At 39.7% G+C, this 19,288-nt stretch overlaps 1 protein-coding gene across 1 annotated transcript in view; it reads left to right on the top strand.

The window, feature by feature from the left end:
* Positions 1-19,288, top strand: part of TMC1 (transmembrane channel like 1) — a 104,791-nt gene that overhangs the window by 31,456 nt on the left and 54,047 nt on the right. The window contains exons 6-9 of the mRNA XM_035028966.1: positions 477-567; positions 2,310-2,391; positions 11,297-11,403; positions 14,179-14,277. Coding sequence (XP_034884857.1) covers positions 477-567; positions 2,310-2,391; positions 11,297-11,403; positions 14,179-14,277 — 379 coding nt within the window. The remainder of the gene's footprint in view (positions 1-476; positions 568-2,309; positions 2,392-11,296; positions 11,404-14,178; positions 14,278-19,288) is intronic.

Raw genomic sequence — 19,288 nt, 5'->3', positions numbered from 1 at the left:
TCCCGTAGAGCAGGGACCCCGATGCGGGACTCGATCCCAGGACCCGGGGATCATGACCTGAGCCGAAGGCAGACGCTTAACGACTGAGTCATCCAGGCGCCCGAAAAGAAAATATTTTAGAATAAACATTCTGACTGCCCGAATCTGAAGTCAACTTTGGATTCAATTTTATATGTGGTAGAAATGAAAAGAACTAGTATTCTCTATTTTGACACTTAGAACAAATTACTTGCTTTTTGATGATCCAGCTGATTAATAATAATAAATGAGACTAAAATATCTTATTCTTCCTGGCCAGAATTAAAAAGCTTAAACATCTATTTCAAGCCCTGAGCTTGAAATAGAGCTTAAATTCATGTGCTAAGGGTCTAGAAGAAATAAGGCTGCAAACCTAATAAAATGAAATATCCACTACCTCTATCCTATGATTCTCAACCTATACCTCCCTTACCCCTTATTTTGTTTTATTTCCTCAGGGAAGCAAAAAAATTTGTGAGTGAAAATGAAGGAGCCCTTGGGAAAGGGAAAGGAAAGCGGTGGTTTGCATTTAAGATGATGATGGCCAAGGTAAGCATTTTCACAACTCAATTTGGTTGATGCCATGCATTCTCAATGGCAGCCATATTGATTCTAAGGAGGAGAAAATTGGTTCTGTTATGGGAGAGGGAAAGCATCTTACATTTTCTATGTATGAAGCACATACACACATAAAGTAAATACATAGTATATCTGTGGTATTAAAATTTGGGGCAGGGCATGATTCAGAAAACAAACAAACAAACAAAAAGGGCCCAAAATACTCCTTAAAGGGGTTAAAATGAAAAATAAGTTGAGAAACATTGATTTATGGCAAAAGACTTACTTGTGTGATTTTCTCACCCCTGAATGACAAAGACTGTGCCCCTCTCATTTTTATTCCCTGGTAGTGAAGGGGTTCTGGGTTAAAGTTTCTTTCTCAAAATGTCTACAAGCTTTCAGGCCATATAGCTCTTCTCTCTCAGGAACATCAACTTATACATTGAATAGAACATGAGAAAAAAAGCAAAAGATATACCAATATAAAGACAGATTCTTGGAAAACATAGAAAAGAAATTAACATTTATTTAGTATTTACTATATGCTAAACACTGAACTGGATCCTTCTATGAAGTTATCATATTTAATTCTCAAAGCAAAGTAGGTATGTAGGCATTATTGTCCCCTCTTTACAATTGTTACCCCACTTGTAAGCTAAATGCATTTCCATACAGATGGGGTTTTGTGAATAAAAATCACAAATCTTACATATGAAATAGAGATAGAAAGATTTATGATGTATACCATAGAGTAGTTTTGTCTGTTTTTATAATTTAAATGAATAGAATCTTATAGTATTTATATTTTTGTTTCTGCCTTCTTTGATGCATCATGAGATACATTCATGTTGTGGTAGCTCTAGTCCATTTTTATCAATATGTTGTATTCCATTGTATGAAGGTACCACAATTTATTAATCCATTCTCTTGTAGATGGACATTTGGATTGTCTCTAGTTTGGGTCATCTTTTGAACTTCAGACTTGTCTCATACTCTTATTTGGGCCCTACATGCCTGTCCATCTCACACGTGATCCCGGCATAATGTGCACTTACGCCAAGTTATTTGCCCCATTCCCATTCTTCCGTGTGGTCCTTGTGGTCCTCTTGACCACAGATGGCCCAACAGTGTGGAATAAAATGGAAGGAAGGTCTTTTATAAAAACTAATGTGTGATTCTTTTTCTTCCTCCCTTTTCTATGATACCATGCCTTTCCATTTAATTAGATGCTCTACTTTACCAGAATAAAAAGTGTCCTATGTCATAACACTTACCATCCTGTATTGAAGTTACTTGTTTATGTTCAGCTTACTCTAGTAGAGTAAGAAACCCTTCAAGGCAGGAGCTATGTTTTATTCATATTTCATCAATTTCTTCACTCAATGAGTATTTAATTAAACACATAAAATTTGCCGATCACCTAATATTAGGTGCCAACTCAGTTCCTGCTCCCTTATTGTCTGTCAGAATACACAGATCTGTCTCAGCCTATTTGCTATAAAACAGGAGATCCATAAAAGTTTTTTTTTTTAATTGAATTGGTGTGGAGGTGGTTGGGGAACAGGGAGGCAACTAAAACCTACTCTTTTCCTCTTTTTACAAAAAGCCTTACGTGGCACCAGAGAGATCTTTCCAAGCTCATTGTCTTGTGATATTTTGGGATGGGGGTGAAGGATAAACCTCTTGGCAAACAAGAGGCTGAGTTTTACTGTTGTATTTGGCTTTCTTTTCAGAAATGGGCAAAATTTCTTCGTGATTTTGAAAACTTCAAAGCCGCCTGCATCCCATGGGAAAACAAAATCAAGGCAATTGAAAGTAAGTGCTCATGAGATCTCATTAGATGGGAAGGTTGTTTCATAAGCTTATCAGATGCCTTTCTCAGCTTCTATACTATTGGAAAGATTAAAAACAAGAAAATGAACAAACAAAAATAACCATTTTTTACATTCTCTTTGAACTGTGAAAATTTGCAAGCACTTACCAATCACAGCACTGGAGACCCTACTCTCCCTTTCTATGTTAGACCAAAATATTCTCATTCTGACCTTTTCTCTCCTATACAAGTAAGTCAATATTGTGTCAATGACACTGAGTTATATATATCACTGGGAAAGCAGCAATTTTATATTGGCAATGAATATGACATTGAAGATATATTTTTATGAGAGTTAGACAATAATCAAAATGAACAATGTCTAAAAAGAATGAAGAAATCTTAAAGCCTCATTTTCAGATCTGAAGTAGAATAAGTAATCATCATCCAGGAACTTGCTATGTGAATATCATACTGTGCCTTCAGTTGATACAGTATTCCTAGGTTACAAAGAAGTCAGGAGAATATACTCAATCGAAAGCCTATTTAGAACAGTGCTCTAGGCTTAGAATAAGGCAAGTAAAGATTTTTAAATATTGTAAATGTAATAAATAATTTTTTTAAAGATTTTATTTATTTATTTGAGAGAGAGAGAATGAGAGAGAGCACATGAGAGGGGGGAGGGTCAGAGGGAGAAGCAGACTCCCCGCCGAGCAGGGAGCCCGATGCGGGACTCGATCCAGGGACTCCAGGATCATGACCTGAGCCGAAGGCAGTCGCCCAACCAACTGAGCCACCCAGGCGCCCTAATAAATAATTTTTTAAAAATATACAAAGAATGTAATAATAATAAGGAATGTAAAGAAAAAGGGATAATATTTCAAACATTTCTGAGCACAATCTTGCCATATTTTGGTTTCTAGGAGTTTTGACTAGGATCTGATTTTCCTCCCTGACTTTTCAGATCGAGAGGCAGGTTTTCCTGCTGCTTAAATGTGGCGTTGCATAATTAAAATGGAGGCTCCATAGGGAGATAACACAGTTGATGGATATTTCACGGACATGATTGGGCATGTTTTAGGAGTGCCTATCCTCAGTCCTCTGTCTCTCATTATCAAGTGGCAATGAATTAAAAATACATCAGCTAATTAATTGCACTTCCTCCCACAGATTCCTGTACCACCCATCATTGCTTTATTTTCCTCCTTAACACTTGCAATCTAAAATACTGTATTTTTAATTTAGTTTTTAAACATAATTTCATTTCATTTTATTTTGTGTTTATTTCTTCCGGTAGACTATGAAAGCAGAGGTTTGGTTTGGTTTACTCCTGGATCACCAGACCTAGACTTTGCTTGACCTTAATAAATATGCCTCAAATAAAATTAAATAGTAGATGTTCTTCAAACGTCTACCATTCTAGGAAATGGGAAAAGGAATTTAGACCCACCAGAAAAGAACAGACACCATGGAATCCTTAAGTTTCAAGTGTACAGCTCAAATGTGGTACCTTGAGAGGCATTGAGGAGCAGAAAGCCATTTGGAACATTAAGGTCTTGATACAATTTGTGTAAAAATAACTCTGGATTTGGTTCTTGCTTTGCAGCCGATGTGCTGTTCAACTCTGAGGCAGTCATTTAATCCCTCTGGGCCTCAGTCTATTCATCTATGAGATGATAGGGTTGAATCTTGATTGGTCTTGAGATGTAGCCCAAGAAATTTATAATAATGAGAGTTAAAATGTACATTTGCAATTATTTATTTGGAAGGTCCACTAGGTTCTAGCAGGTTCTAGCTTGTCTCAATAATAATGTCCTGCCCAATTGTGTTGCAATAGCCTATCTTGAGTGGGATAGAAACACATGGAATTATTTTTTTTGCCAGGAATTTCACACAGGAATGAGTGACAATATAACCACCATCTAGCATGTGTGTTACTAGGGGAATGACAGATCGAGAGCCACTCAATTATACTTTTAGTTATCTTCCTTCCTCCCCTCTTCCTCCAGGAAATTTGGAACAGTCAGTTGGGTAATTCCAGCAGATGCGGGTTATTTTCTCTTCCATGTGCAATTTCAGGTTTGATTAGGTTGTCCTGATTTCTCCACCTTTCATGGTGCTTTGCCTCACTGTGAAGAATTGATCCTTATTTTCTATTCCATCAACAGTCGCCACAACCACCACTCTTTGGGTGTCACTCAGATACCCTACAAATACTTCATATAATCTCAAACATGCCTGCAATGTGCCCATTAGCCTTCCTATTTTCAAGTTGCGGTTAAATAAAGGTCCCAGAATTAGTGACCGGAGGAGCTGAGATGTCAGGTGAAGTCTCTCTGGGTCCACGGCTTGTGGTTTTTCTCAATGTGGCTTGCTCATTTGTTACTTGAAGGAAAATTTTATAAACTTTTTCTTTTGCATCAGGTCCCAGAGTGGATTCGACCAGAGCAATGGCAGGATGAGCAGTTAGAGATTTTCTTGATCATTATCCAATTTGGGAAATTGTGTCCCATTTTCTCATGTGTTTATTTTTGAATGAGCTATTTATTTAATTACAGACTTAAGCTTCCTAAGGTACTTAATGCATTATGATCTTAATGATAATCATCAGTACACCATATGCTTTTGGGCGATTGTAGTAGTTGAAAAGTAGGAGGCCTCTCTAAAAGTGTATTAGTAAAGTCATTGGGTTGGACCAACCATCTCATAGAAAGTCCCCTACCAAAGATGGGGGAGCATGTATTTGTGATGGTCTTTGAAACTTAATTAAACGGAAATTGGAAAAGAAATGGGACATGGAATCAGTTTTCTAAAGGTTGAGGTCCTTTATAGAGGACCAGCTCTATAGTATGGCTAATTCTTCAATATCTGGGGCCCTCTGTTTCCACATTTGGGGTTTAACTCGTTCCTATAGAAGGCAATTTCCAACCCAACATTCTATGATTTAGAAGTTACAATCAGTTTGAGGTTTATACGTAAGCAGATGAAGTTCTTTATACTTTTGAGTGATAAATCGTTGAAACAGTTAAATGAAAAACAGACTTACAGTAAGAGAGGCCTGCATAATTTACCTTCTATGTCAGTTCTTCTTAGAAAAAAGTAGATTAAACATGTACCCTATTTATAAAATACGTATTTCATATTTTAAAATAATACCAAGTCTTTTCTCTTACAGAAATGACCACTTAATCTTACAGAAGTTTGAGAAATAATTGTATTCCTTTTGAAAGTCAGAATAATCTAACATGTAATACCTCATTTAATCTTCAAAATAAACTTGACTGGACTGATTAATTGAGCAAATACTCATTGAGTGCCTGCCATTATTAGGCCTGTTTTCCAGGCACTGGGCATACAATGCTGACAAAGACAGGCGAGGCTTGATTTTACATCCAATTGTGTTAATAGGCATGTGGGTGGGGAAGGCAGGTCATAAAATATAAGCAATTAAATCATGAAGAAAGTTCAGGTTGTGGTCAGAGGCATGTTTAAAACAGGAGCAGCTAAGCTCCATTCTGAAGTCTTTCTAATCCATTTGCCCTCATTCTCTGCTCAATCTCTAGATAATACTGAACAAGTATTTTTGTAAGTGTGGTTTTAAAGAAGTCCCAAATTACCAGACTTCTCTGAGTTTCCATAAAGCTCTAATAATTAGCAGAATCGAGAGGTGGACTTAAATCAAGTCTAAAACTCATGCTGTCTCCCATCATGATTCCAGTAAGGCCTGGATCCCTTTGCTAGTGTGGACCAGGTACTCACTTGAGGACTCCCCAATTTTTTTTCACATCAAAAATAGATTTGATCATTCCTGCCGCAAAGGGATGCTGTGAAGTTCTACATCATGTGGGGATGCTGTGGAATTTTACTGTCTTGCCAGCCTTGTGAAGAAGCCATGCTAAAAACCCAGGATTACCCACAAGGATGAACTTTATTAACTACTTTTCATTACGTATTTTGCTGAAAAAGCTGTGTATTTGTACTCCCAGGAAATATCATCTATATCCATTGTGACTCCAGAATTATTATCAAAACCATGGATTAAATCATGGAATGTCCTTCAAGCTGGAGATCACAAGTCTTTCTCAGAACTGAAATCTATTTCTTCCTAATAATAAAGTATGGCATCGAAATAGGTGTGAGAGACCTATTTTTCGGACCAGAAAGATCTGCAGATAGACAACCCTAAGAACAGAGTTTAAACCTCATGTTTCTCTACTGGCCTAAGAGCTGCAGAAAATGCAAATCAAATTTGCCACATTTAATTCCCCTAAATCAGTTCGAAAGCAACTATGCTTCATGTCCTAGCCTAACAAGATGGTATTTATACTGTGCTCATACAGCAGGTGATTTAATTGGTCTTTTCCCACTTAGAAATGCTCATATTTGTCTGCCTGTCTTATTACCCATCTGTTCAAGAGGAAATTATACATGATGATAGACTACAAATTACTTTGCCTTAATAATAAATAACCAGAGGGAGAGGTGAAACTTTAACCTTAATTTAAAAGAAATGCCAGAAAATTCAGCAACAAGAATATTGCATAAGCTTACAAGGCCTCACTAGAAAAGGTACCAAGGACTTGTTTTACTGTATTAATAATTCATTATGGAAACAGAATTTATTAGTCAGATTAAAGAAAAAAAGAATTGGTCATTTCTGGGCACCAGCCCAATTTATGAATGTGAATGGCCTTAGCTGATTGGTGGATAATGCCTATGTTTTTTCAGACATACACATTCATGGCTTATTTATTCCATATACTATAGTTATTTTTAAAAAAATAGTGTAATTATGATTCTACTTGGGTAGCAATATAGTACTGTGGTTAAGAGAGATCTGGATTTGGAGTCACACGCCTACAGATCAAGGCTGCCTAGTTTAGAACTCTGGCTCCATCATTTACTACCTATTACTACATAACTCCCTATGTAGCCCTGGTTCCATCATTTACTAGCTGTATAACCCATGGGCCTAAGTCTCTGTAAAGTGAGAGTATAGGAATTCTCTTCTTGCAGGAATTCCATGATGACTAAAGGAATTAATACACAAGATCAAAATAGGTGTCTGAAACAAAATTCATTAAATGTTAGCTATTGCTATTATTAATCAAGTCTTGGTTCAGTCAAATGCTGTGTTTAGGTTTTTGGTCCCCATCCACAGTGGGACTAATAACACTTAACCTTATCGGGTTCTAAAAGCAATAAAATGAGTGATGCTGGAGAAGTTTACGGTATGCATAATTGACCAGCAAGATATATCAGCTATTATTATTACTACTACTACTACTTCTCCTCCTTATTCCTGTTCTTTACAAGAATGAAACAATTTTATCTAAGAGACGAAGCACACGGAATGACTGTTCTTTTTAATTACGATCTCTTAGCTACACTTTAGGAAGGTTTCTCTTTTCAGTCAATGCCAGATTTAGCCACCTACCTCTGATCAGATAGAACCACTAGGATAAATGGATGTGAAGAGGGAAGAGTTCTCCTTTTTAATTTATTTTATTTTATGTCATTCTTTCTTTATTTTTTTATTATTTGTGTTGAGACAGGGAAAGGTCCTTTGGAGCTTGGATGCCAACCAGTTGATTTGTGTTCTTTCCTTTACAGTCTTTCTTTTGTTACTGTCCTCTGCCCTCTGCCATTGGTAAGAGTTCTGTAGAAGGAATAATGTCTTCTGGATTTCTTGGTCTCTTTGACCTGTGTCTGGGTCTTTTGTACAATCATTAATTTTAATGAAATCTGTTTTCCTGAAATTCATTTCCTTTAGACTTAGGATTCTGTAAAAAAAAAAAAAGAAAGAAAGAAAGAAAGAAAGAAAGAAAGAAAGAAAAGAAAAAGAAAAAGAAAGAAAAAAAGGAGGGGGGTGCTTAATCCTTACTTCTCTACTTCCAATAAAATAGTTGTGAAAAGATGCAGCCTGAAAGCTTTGGAGTCTAAAAGATATTTCATCCATAATGAATATAGATTATATATGGGGGAGGGGAGACTTTCTGAAACATTATAATGTGCTCCTCTTTTTTGCCTTTAGGTATATTTACACTCTGTACTCAATTTAAGAAATTCATTTGCTAGGGTTTCTGTATGGGGGCTGAGAGAAAATGGGCCGTGGGTGCTAATGAGAAGAGCAAAACTGTAAGAAGGAAGGTGGGAAAGGAAAGAAGGAAGGAAGGGAGGGAGGGATTGAAGGAGGGAGGGCGGGATGGAGGGAGGGATGGGGAAGGAGGAAAGGATGAGTCAGCATCCGGTGCTTGGGACTCTATACCAGAAGATCTCCTGTGTGTTTCAGGGAAAAGCTTGCTCCAGATACCTAGAGACAAAGTTCCTTCTCCAGTTAATGAGTAACTGTAATGACTAGCAAGCAGTGCCTTCAATAAAACATGACAAATGAACCTGGCTGAGACGGGCTAGGGCAGTTGTTACTAGAGAACATAGATAACAGCCATGAAATGATCTGAAATCACTGGGAGCCAGGTGGATGATCAGATGTCCTGGGAGGGGCAGATCTGCGTAGCCTTTCTGCAGATGGACCCGTGCATCTGGTTACAGCACCTATGGGCATGTTTATCAAAACCATACCCTTTTAGAAATCCAGTAGAACTCTGCCTTTCTCTACAAAGTGAAATGAATCCAAATAGTCAGACTTGAAAATAATTGATTTTTTTTAAATGTCCGTTTAGACGCTGACTTTTTTTTTGTCCGTTTCTATAAAAATTGTCACTGTGTTGTGGGAATAGGCAAGGTGGCTCCTAATGAATAGACTAAGTTTCAGAAACGAAAGCATGACTCGTGTGATGTCAGCCTCATCTTACTAAGCGGAGACTGGAATTTGCTTCCCCTGAACCTCCTTCTTTCTGCAATAATGTTTCCCTGCTGGTGATGCTGCAAAGCCAGAGGGCCAAGAAAGCCATTGGTCCCCGGAGGTGTTTTGCTGAAGGAGTCAGGAAAAAGGGCCTGATGCGGTGGGTGGCCGCGGATGTTTATCATTTCTTCTTGGGCAGCTGCAAAGGGGAACTGGGAATCGGGAAGAAAACTAGCACCTTGGGGTTGAACTTTAAGCGATGATCAAAGAAAGTTGGGCTTTTGTTAATCAGTGAAATCGCCACCTGAGACTCCGAATTCCTGGTCTTTCTTCCTCTTCCATTCTCTGATTTAAGATAATGTTTTGTTTTGTTTTTTAAAGATTTTATTTATTTATTTGACAGAAAGAGAGACACAGAGAGAGAGGGAACACAAGCAGGGGGAGTGGGAGAGGGAGAAGCAGTCCTCCCGCTGAGCAGGGAGCCCGACGCGGGGCTCGACTGAGCCACCCAGGCACCCCTGTTTTGTTTTGTTTTTTAATTTTTTTCTCAATAAATACAATGTGGACAGATCACTTTCCACTGAGGCACGTGCATGTTGATGGCACATTCTTGCCTGTCCCCTCCCAATTCGTTTCCCAAAGCTGAAGAGACTTTAAAGGCCACAGTGTACTTCCCATCCCGCCCCCACACCCAATCCTGCTGTTTAGCACCTGTTGGCGACTTTCCCAACACATTTAAAATAAAAGTCTCACTTTTTACCTGTCTTTAGGAGGCCCTATACAGTGTGGTTTGGCTTGTCTCTTCATCCCTCATCTGTCACCGCTTTCCCTTGTTCACTGGGCTCCCACCACATAGTCCTTCGGTTGGTTCCTCAATTGTCCTAAGCTCTCACTTGCCTCCAGATATTTGTTCTCGCTCTTTCCTCCGCTTGAGCTGCTCTTCCCCAGCCTGAGCGTTTGCTGCCTCTTCCTCCAACTTCAGACCTCTGCTCGACTGTTACCCATTCTGATACACCTTCCTCAACGAGCTTATCGAAAGCAACCTTCTCAGTATTTTACCTTCTTCTCACTAGGACCTATCTGGTATATATAATTGTTTTATATTTGTTATATAATTGTTATAATTATATGTATATAATTGTTATAATTATATGTATAATTACATATTAGGTCCATGTATAATTGTTATAATAATGTCATCATATGTGATTTTACATATCATATATATGCTACAGGCACATAAGATATACCATACATAATACGCAGATATTATACAATGTATTTGAATATACATATATATTGTACATATAGAATATATAATATGACACATACTGTACATACATATAACATGCTATATAATAGCATATAGCACATACATTGTGATAAATACATATATTTTATTTATTTATTTTTAAAATCCCTGCCTCTCTGTTGTTTCCATACCTCACTAAAACGTAAACTGTATTAGGGCAACAACCCTGTCTGTGACATTGTGTTTCACATCTAAGGTAATTCCTGAGGGAAAATACTGGAAGTATGTGAAGAGTGAGTGAATGAACTTCAGCTCCTGCGCTGTACCTAAAAAATACCAGCGATGCAGACAAATAGCCCAGGAGGATCTGCAGGCCAGCTGTCCCTGAAGGATGTGGGAAAGGCTTTTGAGAAAGGCGTTGTTGCCTGAGAGAAAGGAGGCAGAAGTGTAGTGATTATAATCATAATGGTAGCTAACTACCGGCAGATACTGTGGTAACCACTTTACGCGTATTCGCTCAACTTAATGTTATTAACTTATTAGCTCCGGGAATAAAATGGGCTTTCACCTAGCAACCCTAGGTGCTAAGCCCCAGGCAGCTCTCCCTTGGATGGGCCCTAAAGGCGTAGGGTCACAGTCATTCTCCACAACTGCATCCACACAGTAGACAGCATTTCCGTTACCAATAACGTTTTCTCTTCCTGGATAGAAACAGAATGCTGAAGACTGTCAATGTGGAAAGGACCAATGTGTTGCAATGAGCAGATTTATTTTCGAAAGCACCCAGACACAGCTTTTGTTTCGTTTGGTTCTGACCTGTCTTTCAACATTTTCATTTCCTTTTTGATAGGTCAGTTTGGCTCCTCCGTGGCCTCGTACTTCCTCTTCTTGAGATGGATGTATGGAGTAAACATGGTTCTCTTCATCCTGACATTCAGCCTCATCATGCTGCCAGAGGTAAGAATCTGACTTTCAGTTTACAAAAAAACAAAACACAACAAAAGCTGAAACAGTTTTCTCATGTGATCACTGTCCTAGAAAATTTCTTTTCTCTTCTGAAGAACAGCACGATTAACTGGCAATAATCTGCCCTTGGAGTCATAGCACTTGCAACAAGGTTAATCCTCAAAATGGTGCCCGTGGGCCAAAGATCCTAATCCTTGCTCCAAAGGGTACATAAGCCTCCTGAAATCATATATAAAATGTTGTGTGTATGTCTAAATATACATTTTTCTGTGGAATGGTTCACGGCTTCTATCAGATTCCCAAGGTGGTCCCTGTGCTCAAATGTTAATTGCTCAAAAGGAAGGCTTTGACACCTTGTGAATTGTATTTATTTTAACAAGTTTGCTTTGAAAGAAATGCTTCTTACTGCAACTCAAGACATCTAGCTTTTCTATCTGAAGAAACACAAAGGGAGCTATTTTTTTCCAGATGTAAAGTAAGGTAAACCAGACATCCCCACCCCCCACGCACATGTACACATACACAGTGGGGTGGGGTCTTTTAGGATCAAGGTCAGGGAGGAGAGGAAAGCAGATAGTGCTTCCAGATTGAAGATGCCAAAGCCCTGAGCTGATCGGTGGGGTGGTAGGGTGAGTCCATCAACTAAGGCCAAGAAGCAGGACTGAGGTTGGAGCCTTTATCCACAAGAAGTTAAAAGACTCTGACCCTTGGATGCTTACTTATACAAAAGTCAGGTCGGGCTTTACTCAAGCTACAAAGGGTCTTTTCGGGTACCATTATTTCAAAGCCAATTTGTTCAGAACAGCATTGCCCACAGCCAAAACTAAGTGTTTTGAGTGACTTGTTATCCCCATGGTTTTGAATCAGAGCCAGTTTCTGTATCAAGCCTCCCCACAGGCATAATAATCTTAATAATTCCTTATATTCATGGCAAGTTTAGCTTTTAACAGTGCAAAAACACTTTCACTTCTTTTACTTACTGAGCCTCACAACAAATTTATGAGGTAGACTGTAGAAGAGTTTTCTTTCCCCATTTAAAACTGTGGAAACAGAGTTACACATTGCTTATTGGGCTTAACCGATATCTCAGAGTGAGGTTTTTTTATGCTGTTCTGGGTCTAGTACCTTGATTGTACCCTTCGTCCCAAGATTTTGCAACCTAATCCATTAGTTTTACAGTCCCTGAGATAATTCGGGAGGTTCTACGGCTATCTGGCTCCTAGGAGGCAGTGAACGCAGATCAGAAGTCCTGTATAGTTCATCTCTCAAGTGAAAACTTTCAGGCGACGAGACAGAATGCATGTCATCAATTTCAAATTAACCCCAGCTTTCTTTTTGCTCATCTCTCTGAGGAGCCCCGAAACTCCTTCACTGGCTATTATGATGCCCCTTAGTGTCAGACTCAGATCTCTGTGGAGTTCTATCAACTGTGCTTTCTTGTCTCCCCACACCACACAACCGCCATGGAAGTGAAAGGTTGTGGCTGGATTTACTCCACCTATATGAAATTACAGAATGCCTGATAGAGAGTGGAGGGAGCCAATCTGTGCCTGATGGAGTGTATTCCTAGAACGAAGAAGCGTATTGTCTTTGGATGCTTTCTTACAGGTTTGTGTTAGATGCTGAGGGGCATCCTGTTTTCTGGGCAATGGTTGCCAGCTCGAGCAAAAGAACAAGGGAGGATGTGTTAGCTTTACAGAGCCATCAGAGGCCAGGGCTGGTCCGCTCCTGGCAACAAGGCTCCATTTTCCTCTGCCTCCTCCCACCCAGCCTCATTCAGCATTCCTTCGAAGCAGATGCCCTTTTGCCCAAAGTTCCCATATCCCTGGGCAAGCGTGAGACCTTAATCTTCTTTGTCCTTTGTGGCCCCCAACTTTGGGGTGCGACCACATGGGTAGGACCCACCTTCTGCTCTGTTCAGTCCTAGGAAGTCAAGAAGCTTCCATGAATCCCATGCTGCTTGTATGGAGGGTAGGAGTAGGGGCTGACTTCCAGCCCTTGTCCAGTCAAGCTTGGCACCCAGGCTTCCAGCCACCATTCATCCTCCATCCCTAGCCCCAAGGAAGGAAAGTTTTCATGTTACATAAGAAGCAACATCTGCTTGGCAAGCCATGTGCCTGCCCTGGTGCTTTTTCCAGGTCTCACCAAGGCACCTGCTAGAGCCCTATTCATGTTGCCTCGCTGGCCTCTTTGAATCTGGTAGCATAAGATCAGGGCAGCAAACCTGAATTAGTGGTAAAACAAATACAATCAGGGTACAATCATTCCTCCTATTTGACATGCTCGAATTGTATGAGCGACTGATTCACTTGAGTCTTCTCTTTCTTAACATGAAGGAGGGAATCTCCCTCCACCCCCACCCCTAAGAGGTAACCCCATATGAAGATGTGGGTAATATGGGTTTTTTTTTTTTTGGAACACTATAGTTCCCCCAAAGGCCTCTTTTCTCCTCTCCAGGCCTCCCCTAAAAGAGACCAGTTTGGAGGTGGTCGTGGGTAGGGGGGCTTCTCAGCAAGCCTCTGGGCAATGTGGTTGGCCCAACTGCTGGTGGTCCACTGAACTTAGCATGCAGGGTTCTTAGCACTCCCTTTGTTCTTCACTCTGGATTTAGTAGTCGATTCCCAGAAAATGGGACCCCACGTGAAGACCCACAGAGTCGCCATGAAAATGTATAAGTAGTGCTTTTAAACAAAACCATTTGTGATCACATGTGTGGCTCAGACTTTGTTTCCAATTATTAACTGCTTTCTTTGCTTCTCTGTATAGTACCTCTGGGGTTTGCCATATGGCAGTTTACCTAGGAAAACAGTTCCCAGAGCTGAAGAGGCATCTGCGGCAAACTTTGGTGTGTTGTACGACTTCAGTGTAAGTGTCTCCCCACAACTGTGTTGGTAGGAGGACAGATTTTTCCTTACTCTCTGAAATCCCATGGCCTCTTCCTCTGGGGCTGGTTGGAAGTCTTAAAGAGATACATACATGCCCCCTGCTAAAAAAATAGTAAAGGAAGGAAGGAAGGAAGGAAGAAAGGAAGGAAGGAAGGAAGGGGGAAGGGAGGGAGAAGGAGGAAGGGAGGGAGGGAATAAGAGAGAGAGAGAGAAAAAAAGGATTGGCTTAAGAATATGATAACAAGATTAAATGGGAATATAGACTACTGAATGAAGGTGAACTCAGTGATCAAAGGCTTCTTTATCTCTGGCTTTGGAAAAGAACAAAGGAAGAGTTTGCAAATGCGCTTTTTGAAAAATCTTGTAGGATTCTTAGGGAATTAGAGCTTTAACATTTTATATTAACCTCTTTGTTTCCTAAACAAATCTATTTAGTATTACTGAAGACTCAGTACTATTCAGTAATTATTCAATAAATAAAGCTAAATATTAAATACAAAACAGTACTGGATTCTAACTTCTAAATAATACTAAAATGAGTACACTCAATTGTGGTACTCCTATGACATTACTCGACTGTAGTACGAGAATAGTATTACTCTTTGAGCTGCCCTGGGTGGGGATGGTTGTTATGCCAGAGATGCATTTTTACCCATTGAAAAATCATTTCGGAGTCTGATTCAAGTCTGTGGCAACTCCTCAGTCCCACAGATTCTTTTTAAAATAAGGACCAGATCAGAGATGTTCGAAAGTGTAGAGGATAAGAAAGTAGCAAGGTAGACTTTGGGGAATTGATAATTCAAGGAATTTTGGGAGAGTAGCAAATGAGAATAAGATTTTATGTAGCCTGGGGAATAAAAGAATGAGAGAAAAACTAATAAACACTCTTCACAGTCATAGTATTGATAGGTATATTTCATAGATGTTTGGAATTCTACCTTCAAACCCCCTAAATTGTGAGCTCCCTAAAGAGGGGATCATATCTGTTACATCTTCTTTGAAGCCCTTAATTTGATACTCAACCAACAGAGGCTTAATGAATCTTATTGACTGACAATCCTGAGTAAGGGGAGGATTTGTACAGCCTTGAGATAAGAGCTGTAGAAATTGATTTATGTGAGCAGTTCCAGGAAATGTAAACTTTAGGAAAGGTTCCCAGTCTCTGAGTAAGCAAGCCAAGCTAGAGAATAAGCATAAGGCATGGTGGTAGCCCCGATTTTGTGGCATTTGGAATCTCCAATCATCCCTGTCAGTTCACTTTTCATTTCAATTCAACATTTATGTATTGAATATAAGCATGCACTGGTTTTACAAAGATAAAGGTGATATGATCCTTGACCTCAAGGCACTCATGATGGTAGAAGATAGCCAATTAGTATACCACATGCTATATGCTACACAAGCAAAATAGAAAAAAAGAAAAAGACACTGGGGAGCCCTGAATTAGTAGTTGTTAGTTTTGCCTGGGAAGGTCTAGGATTTATGAAGGATATGACCGCTGAGTTAGATTTTACTTATCTTTTATTCCTCCTTTCTGTTATCGCCCATCCATCTCTCTCTCTCTCCTGACCCTCTCTCTAAATTTCAGATAATAATTTTTTACTATGCTCGCCTGAAACTGCTTTTACATCTCACTCTCTTCTTCTGATTAGCAAGATAATAAACTTCCAGTCTGGTTGTCATTGGCATTTTCTGATGTTTGAGTCAAACCATAGAAAAGAAGAACTGAAGTATGAACAAAAGGTTTTTAGATTTGTAAACATATATTTAACAAAGTTTAAGCACTTATAAATTTGTCAACTAACTGAAATAAAAAAGTTGGGGGGAAAAGTCCATTAGGGATTTGAAAGATATTAATCAGCTGGGGGAAAAAAAAAAGAGGAAGGTAGCTCTAAGGGGCAAACCAGAGGCTCTAACAGGTGGGTACAAGAGGAAACCAGGAGAGAGGGTTTGGGCAGTAAATGGGCTTACCAGGATTTTATTACTCCCCTTGATAGCTCTCTCATGTTCAGTTTGGTGAAATACTATTTGTAGGTGGATAGAGGAAGACAGAAACCAGAGTAGTCTGTGATACTCATTTTCCTTTATAGTTCTTGGCCTGCCTAAAAGCAATTCTAAAGCAATAAGAGAATATAAATGGCCAAGAAAAAAATAAGGTCACTAAAGTGATATTATTCATTTACAGCTTTTCTTAATTTTTCTGCATACCGTAACCACTCAATTATTTGGCATGTATCATTAAATAAGAGATTTTTAGAGATAGGAGTGCCTTTAGAGCTCTTCCATCCCATGTTTCACATTATAAAATGAGGGAAACTGAGTCACAGAAGCATGTCCAGGGTCTTATAGCTATTGAGGGGCTCCTAATCTAGTACTCTTTCTATGCCCAGTATCACATCAGTAATTTTGCTGCATTGATTTCCAACAACATTCTCAGTGATTGTTTCCAGAACATAGACTGACTCCCTTCAATGCCATAGCTATCTCAATGGGGAGAAGGAGTTGAAACATATCCCATTTTCACCTTTCATAAAAGACACACAATTTGCAAATTAGCAAATAGAATGGTAGGTTCAATATTTACTCTTGCCCAAGTTTTTTACTTGGTCCTCTGAACTGTGACCTCATAGAGGTGCCCACCCTGTATTATAAGATGATCTAACTGGACAGCACAGTATTCTATCTATCTTGGCATCATGGACGAAATCATTAACTGAATATCCTTGAGATCCCAAAAGACAGAATTCTGCACTTCCGAAGAGCCCAGAGATGCCAGGAGGAAAAGACATGTTTCAGGCCTGAGGCAGAGATAACAAGTGCCTGGACAGTCTAATTAAGCCATGGGTTAGTTTGTTGCATCTAAAAAGGTTAATGGGCCAGCTTAGCTAAGCAATTCCATATAGATATAGGGGAAGAGAAGCAGAAAAAGATTTATAGAACACTGTGAAAGAGATGCAAGCATGACCTCTTGTGGTAGAGGAGTTTATATGATGTGAAGGGTCCGAAAACCTTTGAGGTGGAGGTGGGGAGGTGAGTCTCCTGTTGGAAACTTGGGACTTCTCTCTGGACACCCCTCTCCTGCAAAGTATCTCTCTGGAGTTCAGTGCTCTGCCGTTTGTAAACATGTGTCATAACTTGGGGCGCCTGGGTGGCTCAATCAGTAAAGCGTCTGCCTTTGGCTCAGGTCATGATCCCAGGGTCCTGGGATCGAGCCCCACGTCAGGCTCCCTGCTCAGCGGGTAGTCTGCTTCTCCCTCTGCACCAACTTGTGCTTGCACTCTCTCTCTCAAATAAATAAATAAAATCTTTTAAAAAACCCCACAGGTCATAACTCATCAAAATTCCCTTTAATAACTAGTAGACAAATGCCATTTGATATGTGCCAGGTTGGCCAGTCTTATGGCTTCTCAAAGTCACAGTTTACAAGGCACCATATTTTTGATCCTTTTATTGAGTACCTCCTGGTGGGTCTTACTAATCTGGAGGAAAACATATTTTGTTAAAATAGTAAGAAATAGGGAGATTGTCTAATATGTGTGCTACGAATTGAATTGGCACATATGGTATTGTTTGAAGCAGTAGAATTGGAAGAACAGGTTTAGGTCAGGAAGAAGAGGATGTCTTTGTTGGCAAATACTTGGAGACACAAGAATGACGTATGAATGATAAAGAGAAAAATATTACAGCTTTGATATTCTTGTAAGTGAGCATGAGGGAGGAGCTGAGGTGGTATTTGGAAGCAGCTTGAGTTGATAGCAGAGGGTGAGATCATTCGGGTAAAGATTTGAGTTGTGAATAAAGGGAAATGCACTCAGTTTTCCAGCTTGTGAACATCTTTTACATTGCGTACGGTTAAATGGTGAGTGAACTTTGCCTCCCCTTTTCTGACGGTCATCATAGATGTTGGTGGGATGAAGTCCTAGAAGGGACAGAAGAGAAGAGTTAACACCTATCATGTGTTAAGTAGGCACATACATTAAATTTCATCTTCATAACAACCCTTCAGAATGAAGATCAATAATCCTCTTATGGGGCGCCTGGGTGCTTCAGTTGGTTGGGCATTAGACTCTTGATTTCTGCTGAAGTCATGATCTTGGGGTCCCAGGATGGGCCCCTCATTGGGCTCCACACTCAGCACAGAGTCTGCTTGTCCCTCTCCCTGTGCTCCTATTGCACACCCCCCCCAGCTCTCTCTCTCACAAATAAATAAAATCTTTAAAAAATAATCTTTTTATTTTTTAAATTATTTTAAAGATTTTATTTATTTTTTTGAAAGCGAGAAAGCATGTGCACAAGCTGGGGGAGGGGTAAAGAGAGAGGCTCCCCGCTGAGCAGGGAGCCCGACACAGGGCTCCATCCCAGGACCCCAGGATCATGACCTGAGCTGAAGGCAGATGCTTAACTAATTGAGCCACCTAGGAGCCCCAATAATCTTTTTATAGTTGAGGGAATTGGGACTCTGAGAGGTGGGTCAGTTTGCCAAACACAGAACAGGTAATTAGAGGAGGTACTGAAATTCAAAGTAAAATGGGGCTGATTTTAATGTCACATTGTTCGTTTACTTCTAACATACCCCAAGCTGATTCCTTCTGCCCTGCCCACATGTGCCATATATCACCCTTGAAGTCTGTCCTCCGAGGAAACTGTTGCAGACACTCTGAATGTTTTCAAACAGCAGTTCCTCTCCTGATTTTATCGGCAGCAACAGTTCTAAATAATAATCTTCCAGAGCGACAGTGTCTCCTCACAGACATATGTCAGTTCTCTTAAGTTCCTTCATCTCTTATTGTACTGGCCACATTTAGAAGAGATATTTTTGTGATATACATATGGAACAACATTTTTTTTTTAAAGATTTTATTTATTTATTTGAGAGAGAGAGTCAGAGAGAGAGAGAGCACAAGAGGGAGGAGCGGGAGAGGGAGAAGCAGACTCCCTGCTGAGCAGGGAGCCCGATGCGGGACTCGATCCAGGGACTCCAGGATCATGAC

This window comes from Mirounga leonina, unplaced genomic scaffold (genome assembly GCF_011800145.1).
Source record: "Mirounga leonina isolate KUSES-001 unplaced genomic scaffold, KU_Mleo_1.0 Mir_224, whole genome shotgun sequence".
Classification (NCBI taxonomy): Eukaryota; Metazoa; Chordata; class Mammalia; order Carnivora; family Phocidae; genus Mirounga; species Mirounga leonina.
The sequence above is the reverse complement of the archived record's forward strand: the minus strand, read 5'-3'. Positions and strand labels throughout refer to the sequence as shown.